This window comes from Equus asinus, chromosome 10 (genome assembly GCF_041296235.1).
Source record: "Equus asinus isolate D_3611 breed Donkey chromosome 10, EquAss-T2T_v2, whole genome shotgun sequence".
Classification (NCBI taxonomy): domain Eukaryota; kingdom Metazoa; phylum Chordata; class Mammalia; order Perissodactyla; family Equidae; genus Equus; species Equus asinus.
In genome coordinates this window covers 54,586,451-54,602,465 of record NC_091799.1, presented here as the reverse complement: position 1 = coordinate 54,602,465, position 16,015 = coordinate 54,586,451, and the positions used below count along the sequence as shown (strand labels likewise).

The 16,015-nt window shown below is 59.0% G+C and overlaps 1 protein-coding gene across 12 annotated transcripts in view; it reads right to left on the bottom strand.

The window, feature by feature from the left end:
- CRTC1 (CREB regulated transcription coactivator 1) overlaps positions 1 to 16,015 on the bottom strand; it is a 67,178-nt gene that overhangs the window by 26,944 nt on the left and 24,219 nt on the right. For 6 of the 12 annotated variants that reach the window (XM_044773307.2, XM_044773319.2, XM_044773325.2 and 3 more), the window contains exons 2-3: positions 1,301 to 1,417; positions 125 to 172 (exon numbers count right to left, since the gene is read on the bottom strand). In XM_044773307.2, coding sequence (XP_044629242.1) covers positions 125 to 172; positions 1,301 to 1,417 — 165 coding nt within the window. The remainder of the gene's footprint in view (positions 1 to 124; positions 173 to 1,300; positions 1,418 to 16,015) is intronic. The other 6 variants (XM_044773312.2, XM_044773334.2, XM_070519489.1 and 3 more) reach the window with 1 other exon arrangement.

Below are 16,015 nucleotides of genomic sequence, written 5' to 3'. Positions count from 1 at the left end.
ATCCATTTCCGTTTAGTGGACAGGACACCTCCTGCTGGGCCACGAGGGGCAGGGGGCGGCCACGCAGGAATAACCAGCGTCCGCGCTGGGGACACCAACAGCCTCAGCCCAGGGGCTCATTTACCAGAGAGACAGGAGCCGCTGCCAGGGCCTCCCCCAGAAATCCGCTGGGCTGAAAATGCAAAGAACCGAGACTTTCAGACACTCCTGCCTCGCCCAGCCCCCCGTGCACCCACAGCCCGAGGGGGCTCTACGCCAGCCCCAGGCAGGGCCAAGCTCAGGGGTGCACAGAGAGATGCTCTCCTCAAGGGAGGAGGGGATGTGGGGAACAGAGAAAGGCGAGAGACAGGGAGGAGGGAGAGCACCCAAATGAGGAAGGGCCTTGACTGAGAGGTGAGGCTCCAGAGCACACAGGGCCCCATGCGTCTGCTCTGATGAGGAGGTCGTCAGGGGAGGGTTGTATCCTGAAGGGCCCACAGAACGCAGAGCTGAACCAGACAGACCCAAAGCCACCCTGGGGGACCCCAGGTGGTGCTGTGCTGTGTCCCAGGGGCAGCATGGGAGGAGTAGGAGCTGAGGAGTGACTCAGGTGGGCAAGTGGGGGACTGAGCTCCCTGGGGACCCACCCTGCTCCACCTGGCCTGTCAGCACGTTGACGGACATGGCTGTTACCGGGGCTGCGTCCCAGCCACAGACCTGTCCCTGCAGAGCCCAGACATCATGCTGGGGGTGGGCCCCATTCTCAGCCCAGATCCTCGGGCCACCTCACCCTCGTTTCCACCTGCAGACCAGGGCCAGGGCACAGCCTGGGGGAAGTGGGGGGCTCTGTGCCCAGGCGGTGGGCCTTATCTCTCATTATTTATGATAAGGATGTGCGCGGCGGCCGCGCGGCCTGCAGGAACCACGCTATGTGTGTCTCTGCCAAGAAACGTCTGCAGACAAGTGGGGTCAGGCCACGGGGCCTCCTTCTGAGAATTGCTGGGCTTGCGGATTAGTGAGGCGGGACGGAGCCAAGCCCCAGAGGCCCTGAGCGGTTCCCGCTGCCGCACAGCCGGCCAACAGGTGTAGCGGCTGCCGAAACGCTCACCGCCAGACCACGGCCTCGCTTCAGGGTGTGCTGACAGGGGCCGGGCCGGAGGGCTCCAGGCGAGCACAGGGGCAGAAGAGGAGTAGGCGGGGGCAGGGTGATGACCCCAGCTGTCTGCAGTGGCCATCACACACATGCTCCGTCTGTGGACAGGGCGGGGCCTGGAGTGCAAAGCGCCCCAGGTGGGAGGCAGTGCAGGGGGAGGGGGCTCACCTGGAAGGGCAGGTCCATGGTGCCGCTCCCAATCTGGTTCACGTTGGGCAGGGACCCACCATAGTACTGGCCACGGCTTGGGCCCAGTTGCAGGTACTGAGACTTCTGGAGCTGGAGCTACAAGAGAGGAGCAGGCAGCTGCAGCAGGGCTGGGGGGGCCCTCTCCAGCACACCCCACAGAGCACCACTCCCATGGGCCCCAAAAGGACTCCAGCAGTGTGGTCTGTGGCTCCAGTCACTCAGAGGGTGGGGACGCTGTCACTCAGATTCTCAGAGGAGCCAGGTGTCTCTCTACCATGAATGGCAGAACCAGAAACCCAAGGTGCCCTGGCCAGCCCTCCCCAGGACTGCATGAACTTGGGGGGGTCCTGCTGGCCGACTCGGCCGGTTTGTGAATGAGAGTGACCGCAGAGCTGGAGACTGCAGCCCGAGGAGGAGGCCCCTCATCCCCACCCGGGGAGCCATTTCTTATCACGGCCAAAGGCTGTGTTCCCGGGGCGCAGGCCAGAGGCTGTGAATTGACACCCGGACACAGGAGAAACTGTCTTTCCAGTGGCCTGGATCAGAGGGGCCTTGTCAGAAGCGCAGCGCTGGCTTTCAAAGCGCAGGATGTGCGACCCCTCTGGCAGCACACACATGGTGAGCAGGTCTGCCAGACTCTGCCTGAGTTCTTGGGGGTCCTGCCCAAGGCCCCTGGCTCCTTCTGCCCATCCTGCCACCTCGCTGGGCCATGGGCCCAGTGAAGGGCCTTCATGTGGGCTCCCTGCGTCCCCGCACAGCCCCCCACCCAGCAGTCGTGCAGGGATTTGTGGCTGCGAGACAGGAGCTGGGGCTCCCTCACCGGCCCCAGCTGCCTCGGAACGGGGCTAGGACCCGGCCTCTTCCCCCTAGAGCAGCCAATCCCACTCTGCCAGGATCAATGGCAGACACCCCTGACCTGCTCTGCAGCACCAGTGGCCTGTCGCACTGCCAGAGGAGACAGGCGCCGTACCAAGGGGCAGCAGCCGGGCACGCAGGGAGGGTGGGTGTCCACTCGGCGGCTGGGCCGGTTGCTAGGGTCGACAGTGTACACAACAAGGCCGGCTCACGTTCCCTCACAAACAGCTCCTGGCAGCGCTCCGGGAGCCGGCCGCCCGCGCCGCCCTGCTCTCGCGCGCCAGCCCCAGCCTTCCGGGGGCCCCGGACACCGGGGGGGAAGTAGAGCTCAGGAACTGGCCGCCTGCCCGGCCGAGCACCTCACTCAGGTAAACAGCTGTTTCCTGCGAGCACACTGTAGCCGGGAAGGGGACTGACCTTTCTCATTCCTTCACGGTGCTTCCTGGGCATCTGGGGGGCCCGGCCCAGGGTCTGCGTCTGACGGCTGGAGACGCTGACTGTGAACACCCCCGCTGTGTCCTTCCCCACAGTCATGAGAGATGAAACAGGCCAGACCCTGGCCAGAGGGGGCAGAGGCCGAGCAGGGTGGGCACAGGTCACCTCTGACCTGAGGCCCCGCCCCCCCATGCCCTCCTTGTGTCTGAGCCATGAGGCAGGAGCCTGCATGGTGTCTGCCTCTCAAGAACCACGTGGCCCTGGAGTGCCATGGCCTTCTCCTGGGCCTCAGTTTCCCCTCCCTTGAGTGAGTTGTCTGGATGAATGTGAATGGCTGCTGTGTGACAGAAAAAGTGCTCACGCCACATGTGCTCTTGTCACAGGCTGACCCGCCAGTTCTGGGAGCCCCCGTATGCAAGGCAAAGCTGCCCCGTCCTGGGCCAGGGGGAGCCCAGTGCTGGGGACGAGCTACAGGATCAGGGACTGACAGGATGCTCACAGCTTGCCTGCTGCTGCAACACTGGGCCACCCAGGCCCCACCTCTATCGGAGACTCTCCCCGATGGTCGCCCACCCCCAACCCCTAGGGACTGTGCGACTGTCAGACTTTGGGGCATGGCCTCTGGGTCTGGAGTGGATGCATGTGGGGGGCCCGCTCTTCCTCTGGGGGAACCTGTGCTCATCCTTGGTGGCATGTGGGGCTGCACAGGAAAGAGTTAACCTGGCCCAGAGAGGTCTGGCCTTTGCCCACAGCTCCTGGGAGGTGAAAGTCCTGCCTGATAAGAGTGTCTTTGTTTGCCTGGGGCCTTGGGTCACACTGGGTGGTCTATGTCAACAGTGTGATTTCGGGTGGGGGTCTTGGGTCATGTCTTTTCAGCTCCCCTCTGTAGGGGCTGGAGACGAAGGTCAGCCATGCAGGCAGTCAGCCGGGTCCACCTCTGTGAGCCCCATAAAAACCCTGGACACCGAGGCCTGGGGAGCATCCCTGGTGGCAGTACACCATGCGTGCGGTCACACATTGGTGCTGGGGGAAGTAAGCGCTGTCCCCATGACTCCATGGGTAGGGGACAAGAAGAAGCTCCGTGCATGGAGCTCTCCTGGATGCCACCCCATGCACCTCGTCCCTTTGCTGACTGCAATCTGGCCCTTCCGCTGTAACAAACCCTAACTGTGTGCACAACAGCTTCAGTGAGTTCTGAGAGCTTCTAGTGACTGCTGACCTGAGTGTGGTCTTGGGTACGCCCTAACTTTGCAGATGCCAACTGCCCTCCAACCTGGCTGGGAACCCCCAGGAGTAGGGTCCTGGGGTAAGGAAATGCCAACCTAAGGCTCTGCCCATGGACCTGCTGCCTCAGAGGGTCCACAGAGAGAACAGAAGAGTGACCCACCAGACAGGGTCTGACAAGCTGCTGGACAGTGAAGCTCATGCCTCTTCCTGCTGCCAGGCCACGGTCCCTGATGCACTTCTCCACCCAGAGGTCCTTACTCTGAGACCACCAAATGGCACTTCCCCTCAATCTCACCAACAGAGCTCCATAAACCCAGCATCCAAGCCAGGGCCCGTCACTCAGCAGCAACTGCTAGTGGAACAAACACGTGTACAAACATGTGAGTGAGTGAAAAAACACTGCCCTTCCCACGCTTAGGAGCCAACTTTCACACGCCAGGTGACAGGACCACCTAGAGGCCATGCAAGGACCTTTCAGGATGCCAACACAGCTCCTGACGCCCACACGGAAGCTTGGGGCTGACACGGGGCTTAGATGCCTCTCCCTCCCCCCGCCCTGTCCTCGTGGCTGTTGGCCACGTGGGAAGGCAGCCAGGGAAGTAAAGCCTGGACAAGGCCATCATGTGCTGGAGGCCACCCAGTAGAACGGGAAAGCTGCAGCTCCCTGGGCTGCCCCTTGCCTGTGGCCTCTGGGTCAGACAGCCCATGGTCTGAGCCAGGCTCCCCGACTGTGAGAGCGGACCCCACATTAGATTTGGAGGGTCTGGGCTGAGGGTGGGCAGGCGCCCCGTTACCCATGCTTTCACCGTGGCCTCCCTGCCCTCTGCTCTCTCCACTCCTTGCTCCCTCAAGTCGCCTGTGTTCTTCATCTCCAGCATTTCTGTTTGGTGTGCTTTTAGAGTTTGAATCTCTTTTGTGAAAACTCCCTCCTGCTCGTTAATTTTATTCCTCACTTCACTGAACTGTCTTTCTGAGATTTCTTGTAACTTGCTGAATTTCTCTATGATAACTACTTTGAATGCTTTGTCATTTAGATTGTAAATTTCTGTGTCTTCAGGGTTGGTTTCTGTCTCGTCATTTTCCTTCTGATCAGGGGTGTTATCGTGTTTCTTCTTGCTGTTTGATGAACTGGACTTTTGCTGGCGCATAGTGGTAGCATCTGGTGGCAGAGTCCACCTGCCACCACTGCAGGGGACAGGAGCTGTGTTTTCTGAACCCACACATCTGCTGGAAGTTGTGCTGGTAGGGCTCTCTGCGTTTGCTGGCCACCACTGCTTAGTGGGTCCCACACACAGGCGCAGGTGCTCTGGTGCAGACTGTGGCCCTGACCGACCAGCCGAGCTGCTGTGCTGGGCGGCAGGGGAGGGGAGGGGGCTTTCTTTCACACACACAAGCACACCCACTCTGCACTCACTGGCAGTCCACCTGGGCCGCTGGGCTTGGTGGGAGCAGGAGTGCCCACACGGTGGACAAGCTGTGTCAGTGAGGAACATTCCCACAGGCTGGGATGCAACTCCGAAAGCAAAAGTGTTCCTGCGGAGGCCTGACAGCTCCCCCATCTCCTGCCACGGTCATGAGCCAGCTGCTGCGCAAGGTCCCACACCACAGATCGCTGCCTCTGGGCAGGGGGAGGAGATTTGCTTACCTCTTTGCACTGCTTCCTGGGGATCCAGCACCCCCACCTTCAGACGTATGGCTGACACAATTCAACCCAGGACAGGCCCTCTGAGGTGGGTACCAGGACATTCCACTTTCCAGATGGGAAAACCAAGGCTCGATGTGAGGGAACTACCCAAGGCTACCCAACCTGGAAGTGGCCAAGCGGGGCAGGCATCCCACTCCTGGAACTTGACCCCTGCATGACCCTGCAGACCAGCGGGCAGTTGGGACTGCAGAGTGTCACAGAGGTCACGTCGCAAAAGTCACCTCTCGGCAAAAGTGCACCTGCTCCTCTGGGAGCTTCTGGTCAGAGCACCAACCTGACGATGACTACCACGTCAGCTCTGTGTGGGCAGGCCCAGCATAAGTTCCACCATAAAAAGCCACCTCTGGCCCCGCCTCAGCCCTGGGCCCCTCATTTCCAGGTAGGGCCCCCTCGCCCCCAACACAGCCTGTGCCCAAGTCCCCTGTGCACAAAACCCTTCTCCCCGCCTCCATTCGATGCCCACCCCCCTGCAGAGCCCTGTGCAGTGGTGGTTTCTCCGGCCTCCCCTGGCCCCCCTTTCTGACGGGATCCCACAGGGGCTTACCCAGTGTAGCATGCATCCCCAGCCTCTGTCCGTGCCCCTGCCCCTACTGGGCATGGCCCCTCATCCTGGTGGCATCCATGGGCCTGGGTGAAGCGGGGGCCACAAGACTGGGGAACAGGGACCAATGGCCCTGGGAAGGCATTGCATGACAGACATGGCCACTTCTCCAGGGCAGCGCCCAATCCTCTGGGACCCTGCACAGGATGCACTGACACCCACACCTGCTAGCCCCTCCGAGGCCCCATGCTCCAGACAGAGCTGGCCCTGGTTGGGCCTGCCAGTAATCACCATGGCAACTGGCTGGCCTTCTAATGAGATTAAGGGAAGCTGGTGTGATGAAGGCTGAGCTCTGTCCTGCAAAGTCAGGGGACGCGCAGGGGCCATGCTGTGGGGGTTCAGGGAGGAGCTGTGTCCTCCAAGCAGGCCTCAGTTTCCTCTCTCACCACAAACCCCTGCACAGTCTGGCCCTCTTCTCTCCCCCAACCACTGCGCTCCAGCATACAGGCCTCCTTGGAGTCCTTCGATAAGCTGAGCGGGTTGCTGTCTCAGGGCCTTTGCACTGGCCTTGAGTGCAAAGGCTCCCTCCTCCGGAAGGCTCTTCCCACTGGGCCAGCCCAATACCATGCATCTCACCCCCATGGGGTCACCTCCTCCACAGCTCATGGTCCAAAACCACCCCACTGTGGTCTGTCTCCTCCTGTCACAGTGTCAGCTCCATGACAACCCTGGTACAGGGAGCAGCTGGGCGCACACGTGGCCAGTGAGTGAGCAGACAATGGATAAGCATGTGCGCACAGGAACAACGGCTGGATGTGCTCAGAACCCAGGCAGGGCCCACATTTCTGCTGTGCCCTGTGGGCCCCCTGCCCCCCACCTCAGTTAGGAAGAACAGACACTGCCTAAGCACAGAGGCAAAGAACTACTCACAAGAAGGAGATAGAGGGGCCGGCCGGGTGGCGCAGCAGTTAAGTGCACACGTTCTGCTTCGGCGGCCCGGGGTTCACCAGTTCAGATCCCGGGTGCAGACATGGCACCACTTGGCGAGCCATGCTGGGGTAGGCGTCCCACATATAAAGTAGAGGAAGATGGGCACGGACGTTAGCTCAGGGCCAGTCTTCCTCAGCAAAAAGAGGAGGATTGGCAGCAGTTAGCTCAGGGCTAATCTTCCTCAAAAAAAAAAAAAAAAAGGAGGTGGAGGGCCAATGCTGTCTCCTCATCAGCTCGAGCACACAATGCTTCTGGACCCCAAGCACTAGCCAGGCCTTGGGCTTGGCCCACAGCCCTGCACCTCAGGCTCCCCTAGGTGGAGTCCACAGAAGGTGGCCACCGCAGAGAGGAAGAGAGGACTGGAACGGCCTGCCTTTGGAGGGGCTTCCTGGGAGGCAGGGACTGGGGCTTCCTCGGGTTCTCCAAGCACACCGGCAGCCGTGGGGGCACATGGAGGGAACCCGGAAAGGACGATTCTGAGTCACGTGGGGCCACTGCACCCTGGCGAGCACCAGGTTCTGGCTACGTCCCTCCAGGTTCCTTCCATGGCCTGCTCCTGCGAGGCCCCTGGTCTCAGCTCAGGCACGAGGTGGCCAGTTCGAGGACAGATAGCCCCTCGCAGGCTCCATTCATCACATCGGGCCCCCACACTGCTCAGCTGAGGCAGGGTGACATGTGCACAGCTGTGGACATCTCATTGAGACCACAGAGATGGACTCGGAACACGGCAGGCAGAGTCACCCCAGAGAGAGGGGGCAGAGGGCTGCTGGCTCCAACCCAGGACTCCCCGGCCCTCGCCCTGCCGCCACTGAGAGACCAGCAGTGACCACTCATGCTGAGTGTCCCTGGGATGGATAGTTTCTCCTCACATCTTCCCTCCCACTCTGGAAAGGATCAGAGACCCGGGGCTCTGGGGCAGATGGCTGTGCCTGCACAGGGACCAACTAGGAAGGCTGGGGCCTGCTCTTCTCTTTCTCTTTAACTTTCTTCTTTTTATTGAAGTAATCTTCACATAACAAAGTGAACCATTATAAAGTGCACAATTCAGTGGCATCTAGCACATTCACAACATTGTGCAACCACCACGTCTACCTAGTCCCAGAACATTGTCATCCCCCTGAAAGGAAGCCCTGTTCCCATGAGCAATCCCTCCCCATCCCCCTCCTCATCCCCTGCCCGCCACCAATCCACTTGCTGTCTCTATGGATCATATAAATGGATCGCACACTATGTGGTTTTTTGTGGCTGGCCTCCCTCACTCAGCATGAGGTTTTTGAGGTTCACCCATGTTGTAGCGCGTGTCAGGGCTTCATTCCTTTTCATGGCTGAGTAATAGTCCATTGTGTGGATGGACCACATTTTGTTTGTCCTTCATCTGTTGATGGACATGTGGGTCGTTTCCACCTTTTGGCGACTGTGGACAGTGCTGCTGTGACCACACTGTGCAAGTCCGTGTGTGAATCCCTGTTTTCAACTCTCCAGGTCCATCCCTGGGAGGGAACTGCTGGGTCATGGGGTCATTCTGTTTAGCTTTGTGAGGAGCCATCAGGCCCTTTCCCACAGCAGCTGCACGTTTCACATCCCCACCCGCAGTGCGGGAGGGTCCAATTCCTCCGCATCCTCCCCAACACTTGCTGGTTCCTGTTTTCTGAAAGGAGCTGTCCTGGCAGGTGTGAAGTGGTATCTCGCAGTGGTTTTGACTTGCATTTCCCTGATGGCCATTGATGCCGAGCAACTTCTCATGTGCTTGTTCGCCATCTGAATATCTTCTTTAGAGAGATGTCTATTCAAGTCGTTCACCCCCCCCTTTTTTTTTGGTGAGGAAGATTGGTCTGAGCTAACATCTCTTGCCAATCTTCTTTTTGCTTGAGGAAGATTGGCCCTGAGCCAATATGTGTGCCAATCTTCCTCTATCTTGTATGCGGGACACTGCCACAGCATGGCCACCAACAAGTGGTGTAGGTCCACACCCAGAAACCGAACCCATGAACCCCAGGCTGCCAAAGTGGAACATGCCAAATTTAACCACTATGCCACCAGGCTGGCCCCTAAAGTCCTTCACCCATTTTTAAACTGGGTTGTCTTTTTCTTGTTGAGTTGTAAGAGTTCTTTATATTTTCTGGATATTAATCCCTTATCAGCTGTATAGTTTGCAAATATTTTTCCCCATTCTGTAGGTTGTCTTTTCACTTTCTTGGGCCTTCTGATGCACAAAAGTTGTTAATGTTGATAGAATCCAATTAATCTATTTTTCTTTTGTTGCTTGAGCTTTTAGTATCATGTCTAAAAGTCTGTTACCTAACCCAAAGCCAGGAAGATTTACACCCATGCTTCCTTCTCCAAGTTTTATAGCCTTAGCTCTTCCATTTAGGCCTTTGGTCCACTTTGAGTTAATTTTTGTTAACTTTGTTGCTGTCCTGGTCCCACCCCCCAGTGGCCCCCAAGGAGACTGAGGGCTCCACGGGGAGGGGAGCCGGGCAGCCCCATGGAAGTGGCCTGCTCACTGGGCTCTCTCAGTAACTGTCTGCTGAGCGCAGGAGGGGATAATGAATGAATGAGGGAATGAATGAACACATCACGGGCGTGTGGCCGAGCGCCGATTCCAGGCTGAGTCACCCTGGCCCCTGGCCCCCCGGCTGTCCAAGACACTCCCCAGCTGCCTCCTCGCTCGTTCCCAAAGTGTAAATACAGAACCAGATACACAAACACCAGCGCGCCTCGGAATGCCTTTAATCAGGCCCAGCTGCCGCTGCCAAATCCCCAGCCTGGTGGAGCCAGAGGGTCCGCTGTGAGCACGTTTGGTCTCCCTTGTTGGTGGCGGCTGTTGAACACAGATGTTCCGGCTGGGATGTGTGAAGGGTCCCGCAGGGTCTGAGCGCAGCAGAGCTGGCCCACGGGGGCCTTTCTCCCTATGAAGGAGACCCTTGCCCTGCCAGCCGGCCAGGGGCCCACCCAGGGTGGGGGCTTCGCAATAGCCTTAAGAGGGGGGACACATGACTTCACCTCTGTTTTACAAGTGGGGAAACTGAGGCACTGAGGGACACCAGGTTTGCTTGAGGTCGCCCAGAGATGGGAGGGGGCCTCAGTTACAACCCAGGGTCTTTCCCGGGTACACCCCAACTTCCCAGTGGTAGCCCACAAGACCAGCCCTGCCTTCTGCCTCTGCATCCTTGCATCTACCCCCCTCTTTTCTGGAACCTTTCCTGGCAGCTCCTTCTCATCATTCGGGTTTCAGCTCAAACATCACCTCCTCAAGAAGCCCTCCCTGACCCCCCACTTCTAAAATGCCCCTGTGTTAGCTCGGGCTGCCGTGACAAAATACCACAGGCTGGGCGGCTCCAACAACACATTTACTTCTCACAGTTCTGCAGAGTGAAGTCCAAGACCAGGGTTCCGAGACAGCCTCTGAGGAGCGCCCTGTCACTGGCCTGCAGAAGGCCGCCTTCTCCCTGTGTCCTCACGCGGCCTCTCCCGGAGCGCGTGGGGGAGAACGGTCTCTCTCCCTCCTCCTATAAGGACACCTATCCTGTGGGATCAGGACCCATCCTTACGACCTCATTTTACCCTAATCACCTCCTCGCAGGCCCCATCTCCACATACAGTCCTACTGGAGGTTAGGGCTTGCACATAGGAATCTGGGGGACACAATTCAGTCCCCAGCACCCTCTCATAGATACGCTGCCTGCCTGTGTCTGTCTGGCGGGCCAGCATGCCCTGACAGCTGGGGTCTGCTTGCCCGTCCTCTGTGAGCACCTCAGAGACCAGCAACCCCCCACCGGGAAGCAACCACTGACAGCTGTATCTGGAATTGCGGGGGCCCCAGAATCACCCGATGCCCTGAGTCCTCTGGGAACACCCACAGCCAGCCAAGCCCAGAGGCCCCAGGACTCTCCCAGTAGGAGCCTCCCGGTTCAGGGTGGGGTGGTCTGTGGGGAGAGGCCTTCTCTGGGCCTGGCCCGGTAGGACCCCAGAGTTGGTGGGGCAGGGGTGACCAGAGGAGCACACTCCCCAGGGGCTGCTGGGCAGCAAATCACAGGTGGCATTTCCAGAGTTGGCTGCACAAACGTAAAGCAACGCACCTGGTCCTGGGGCCATGGGCTGGACGGCAGGTAGAAGCACCTGGCGAGCATCTCAGGCAGCTACAAGGCAGCGCAACGGGGCAGGAACAGCCCAAGTATATCAGCTCAGCCCCTGAACTGGGCTGACCAATGTCTCCAGAATTCATGCCCACACCGAACCTCAGAACGTTACCTTGTTTGAAAATAGAATTTTTGCAGATGTAATTACTTGAGAGGAGGTCATCCTGGATTTAGGGAGGTCCCTAAATCTAGTGATGGGTGTCTTTATAAGAAGAGGACAGAGACAGACAAGGAGAAGACAGGCAGAGATCAGGGCGATGCAGCCACAAGCCATCAAAAGCCAGGAGAGAGGCATGGGATGGACCTCCCCTCAGGGCTCCCAGAAGAAGCCACCCCTGCCCACAGCACGATCCCAGACTCCTAGTCTCCAGAAGTATGAGAGAATCAGCTCCTGTTGTTTCAAGCCTCACAGTTTGTAGTACTTTGCGATAGCAGCCCCAGGACACTGCCTGCTGCAAAGCAGAGTCCACGAGAGGGCCAGAGGGAGGCAGGGCCGCTCAGAGCCAAGCTTGGGGCAGGCGGGACCCTGAGACTGGACGGTCAGGAGGACCGACCACGGGTATCTCAAGTCGATACTGTAGGGTGAAAAACAAGCTAGTATGGGTCCTGGCAGAGGGGACAGCAGGGTAGAAGTGGAGGGTCAGGAAGAGACGGAGGAAGGACGAGGCCAGGCCAGCTCTGAAGGGCAGTCACTGCAAAGGGACGGAGAAGGCAACACTGGAGCCCAGACCAGGACAGCACAGGGGGCAGTGAATGCTTGGTTGGAGACCCAGTGCTGGTAACACCACAGCGGACTTGCCAGGCGGGTCGGGTCTCCGCACACTGGGAACTGCAGAAGGGCCCATCCCCAAGACACGTCTCCCTGGAAGGTCCTGGGGACGCCTTCCCCGACCCCAGGCCAACCCCACCCCCAGGTCCGAGGAGGAGCAACGGGGATGTGGGGTGTCAGTGGGCACAGAGCTCAGCCCTGGCTGCACACCTCCCTCTGGCCTGCAACTGGGCGCAGCATTTCCCAGGGCTGGGGTGGGGTCCAGTGAGGAGGGGCCTCAACAGCATGGCCTCCCCAACCCCTCATCCACATACTGACACAGGGCCACAGCACGTCACCGTCGGGTCCACATACTGACACGGGACCACAGCACATCACTGTCAGGGCCACAGAGGCCACATGCCACAGGCTGGGAGGGTCTAGCATTCACTCACCCACCCCCGGCACATCCAGGAGAGGCATGAGGGGCCCCAAGTGGGAAGCAGGGGCCATGCTGTGCAGGGTCCACACGTAGCCTGAAGGCAAAGCCCAGTGCCGCCAGGAGGGTGAACCAGAGACACGGGCCACCTTCCACTGTCCTCTGCTGGAGGCCACACCTGGCTGTGGACTGCTGAAGCACTTTTTACATTTCAGAGGTCTGCTCCCCTGGTTCCATGTCGTGGTATCCAGGGGAGAGGAGGCCGACTGCCCCACACGGCACAGGATGACCAACACGAGTGCCAGCCCCAACCCCTCCCGTCTGAGCGCCAGGTTCCCGCAGCATGGCGGAGTACTCTCGCCACAGGCCAGCATCCACCACGGCGGCGGCCGACCCCAGCCCATGGCAAGGCCCATCCAAATGGCCAAGGGCACCTGGCTTCACTCGCAGCCTGGGGAAGCTCTCCCAGCCCCTGTGGGGTGCCGGGCCTGGCCTGGCAGCAACTCTCAGGAGGCCACGAGGCTGGGGCTCACAGCCAGAGGGGCCTCCAAGAATGAGGCAAAGAGAATCGAGTCAACTTCTAAAGATCAGGCTTGAAGAAGTGACTTGGAGCTGCCTGTTTATACTAGGACTGCATTCTACTGTGCCTCGGTTTCTAGAGCTGATAAGATTGAGAGCTCTGATACTGTGAAGTCCAAACCCCCTGGTCACTGCAGCTCCTTCCAGGTTCTGCTCATCCACCACTCACGCTGCGCGGCTAATTAAGCTGAAGAAGCTGGGAATAAACTTTAGAACAAGTTAATAAAGTTCCTCGCCTATTAACAGAAAAAAGAGGGGGGTCAGGACAGTGCACTCTCGCCGCCCCGGGCAGCCCTCCTGGGGGGTGGGGCACTGGAGGCAGGGTGCTTCCCCGGGAGCAGGGGCCCTGATGCCAGAGGCCCTCTCTGTCCATCCCGCAGTCCTGGGCCCTGTATGAGTCTCCTGGGGCTACTGTAACAAATAACCACAAACCAGGTGTCTTAAAACAACAGGAATTTATCCCTTCCCGGTTCTGGAGGCCAGGCGTGCAGTGGAGGTGTGGGCGGGGCTGGCTCCTGTTACCGCCCCTGCTGGAGACTGTCCCAGCCTCACTCCTTGCCTCTGGAGGCTGCCAGCAGACCACGGGATCCCTGGGCTTGTAGACGCAGCTCTCCGATCTCCGTCTCCATCTTCGTGTGGCCTTCTCCCTGTGGGTCTCCATTGCGTCTCCTTGCAAGGACACCAGTCACTGGATTCAGGGCCCACCCTACTCCAAGATGACTTCATGTTGACTTGATGACATCTGCAAAGGCCCTATTTCCAAATAAGGTCCCATTTGCAGGTACTGATTGGACCTGAATTTCGGGGGACACTCTTCAACCCATCCATCACCCAATCCTGTGTCACCTCAGGTCCCACGCTAAGAACTGTTCCACAGTGGCAACACCCTAAAGCTCAAGCCTCACCCCTTCTCCTGCAGCCCTTGGGCCCCTAGGGCAGCGCTCTCCCCTCCAGAGCCTCCACTTCCTCCGCTGTTACCGGGGGGCTGAGGGGTGAAGCTGGGCCGGCTTATGGACCCGCCCAGCACTCGTCAGCTGCAGCGGAAATGAGCGGGACCCTGAGAGGCAGGTGGCCAGCAGCGTCTGCAGAGCCATTTGGCAGCGTCCGCTGGGAGCCTGAACGACATTCCTGCCCTCTGACCCAGTAATCCCACTTCTGGGAAGCTCTCCTGAGGGAGATTGTCCAAAATGCAGATTTATGCACAAGGATGTTCCTGAATCATCGGTCGGCAGAGCAAGGAGTTGGAGCCAGGCTGCAGGACACGGCCCAGCTCCAGAGAAGAACGAGGACACATGCCGCGGGGCTGGAGGCAGACGGTGGGAAACCGACAAGGGCCACGACTTCCAGACCGTCTCTGCAGTAGATCCGTGGGGCACAGGCGGCTCTGGGATGAAGCCAGGCTGCCTCTTTCCAAGGTTGTCCCTAAGTGGGACTGGGCACCGGGGCATGCAGGGGTTAGCAGAGCAGGGCAGGGAGGAGGGTGGCCAGGAGCCCAGAAATGCCCCACAGGGCGGGAGAGGAATTCTCTGGAACAAAGGAAGGTCCAGCAAACCACATAACTGGGGAGAGGATGTCACACACACTGTGGTCAGGAAAAGGGACGCTGGACAACTGGGCAACTGTGAGAGGGAAGGAATGAGACTCAGAGAAGAAGGGACACGCGTGCAGCCAAGGCCAGGACGAGGGCAGAGGGTCACAGTCAAACAACTAACAGACTACCTGATAGAGCTGTATTGTGAAGAATTTAAGAGTTATGTCAGAAGGTTTTGGTTTGAATTACTGATGAGAACATAATGAACTTAATAATGCCTCTGCCGAACGGAGGGAAGGGCACTGGTATATAATATCCCCAAGGACGCGAGCAGCCTGGTGGCCCCATGAACAGACAGCGCTAGCCCAGCACTCGCACCCTCTCCAACACTGACCGAAGGCCCTGTGGGTGGGGACGGCCAGCCTGGCCACCACCCTCCCATCGAGAAGGGTGACCACAGCCACCTGGGCTGTAGGCCAGGACCATATACCAGGTTCATCCTCTCCAGGAAAGCGATGGACACAAACCCCAAAACAGGCCAAGGAGATGACCTGACAGCAAGGGGTTCTGTAAGGATGGGGGGCTCCCTGTAGGCCATGGGAAGGGATGGCCAACTGGACAGAGCTGGGGAAGAAGGGGGGCTCAAAGTGCAGAGGTCAGAGAGGAGGGCCCCCCCACTCAGGCCAAGGGGCCTGAGGAGTGGGATCTCACATACAGACAACAGGTCCCAGCCATGAAGATGTGGAGCGGCCCCCCCAGCTCCAGGCAGGATCCACACCGAGAGGGGGCAGGGTGGTAAGGAGGGTGCAGGGCAGGTGTGCTGATGTGATGTGGGTCGGGGCTGGGCAGGGAACAGGGTCAGAGGCTCCTAACTGATGAGGGCGATGAAGGTGGTGACAGTGAGACCAAGATGGCAGCTTGCCTGCCCCATGCTGGCGCCACGTGAGCAACCAAAGAAAATCAGCTCAGGGACATGAAGTGGGGTTCACAGTGTCCCTGAAAACTTATGTCCACATCCTCACCCTAGAAGCCTGTGACTCTGACCTCATTTGGAAAAAGAGTCTTTACATATATAATTAAGGTAAGTACCCTGAGATGAAGAAACCTTCCTGTGCTATCCAGGTGGCCTCTAAATCCAATGATAAGTGTCCTTCTAAGGGAGAGAAGAGGAGATACATAGGGAGAAGCCATGTGGAGACAGAGGCAGAGAGTGGGGTGATGGGTCCACAAACTGAGGAAGGCTGGGGCCCCCAGAAACTGGAACAGGCCAGGAACGCTCTTCCCCCTGGATCTCTAGAGGGAGCGCAGCCCTGCCCACACCTGGATTTCAGACTTCTGGGCTCCAGAATGTGAGAGAATAAACTCCTGTTGTCTCAGCCCCCAGTCTGTGGTGCTTGTTCCAGCAGCCCCAGGACGTTCAACCCACGGCTCCCCCAAGCCAGGACAGGTGCAGCCATCTCCCCTTCCCAGGGGAAGCTGAGGGCAGGTGGGCAGGCCCTGAACCC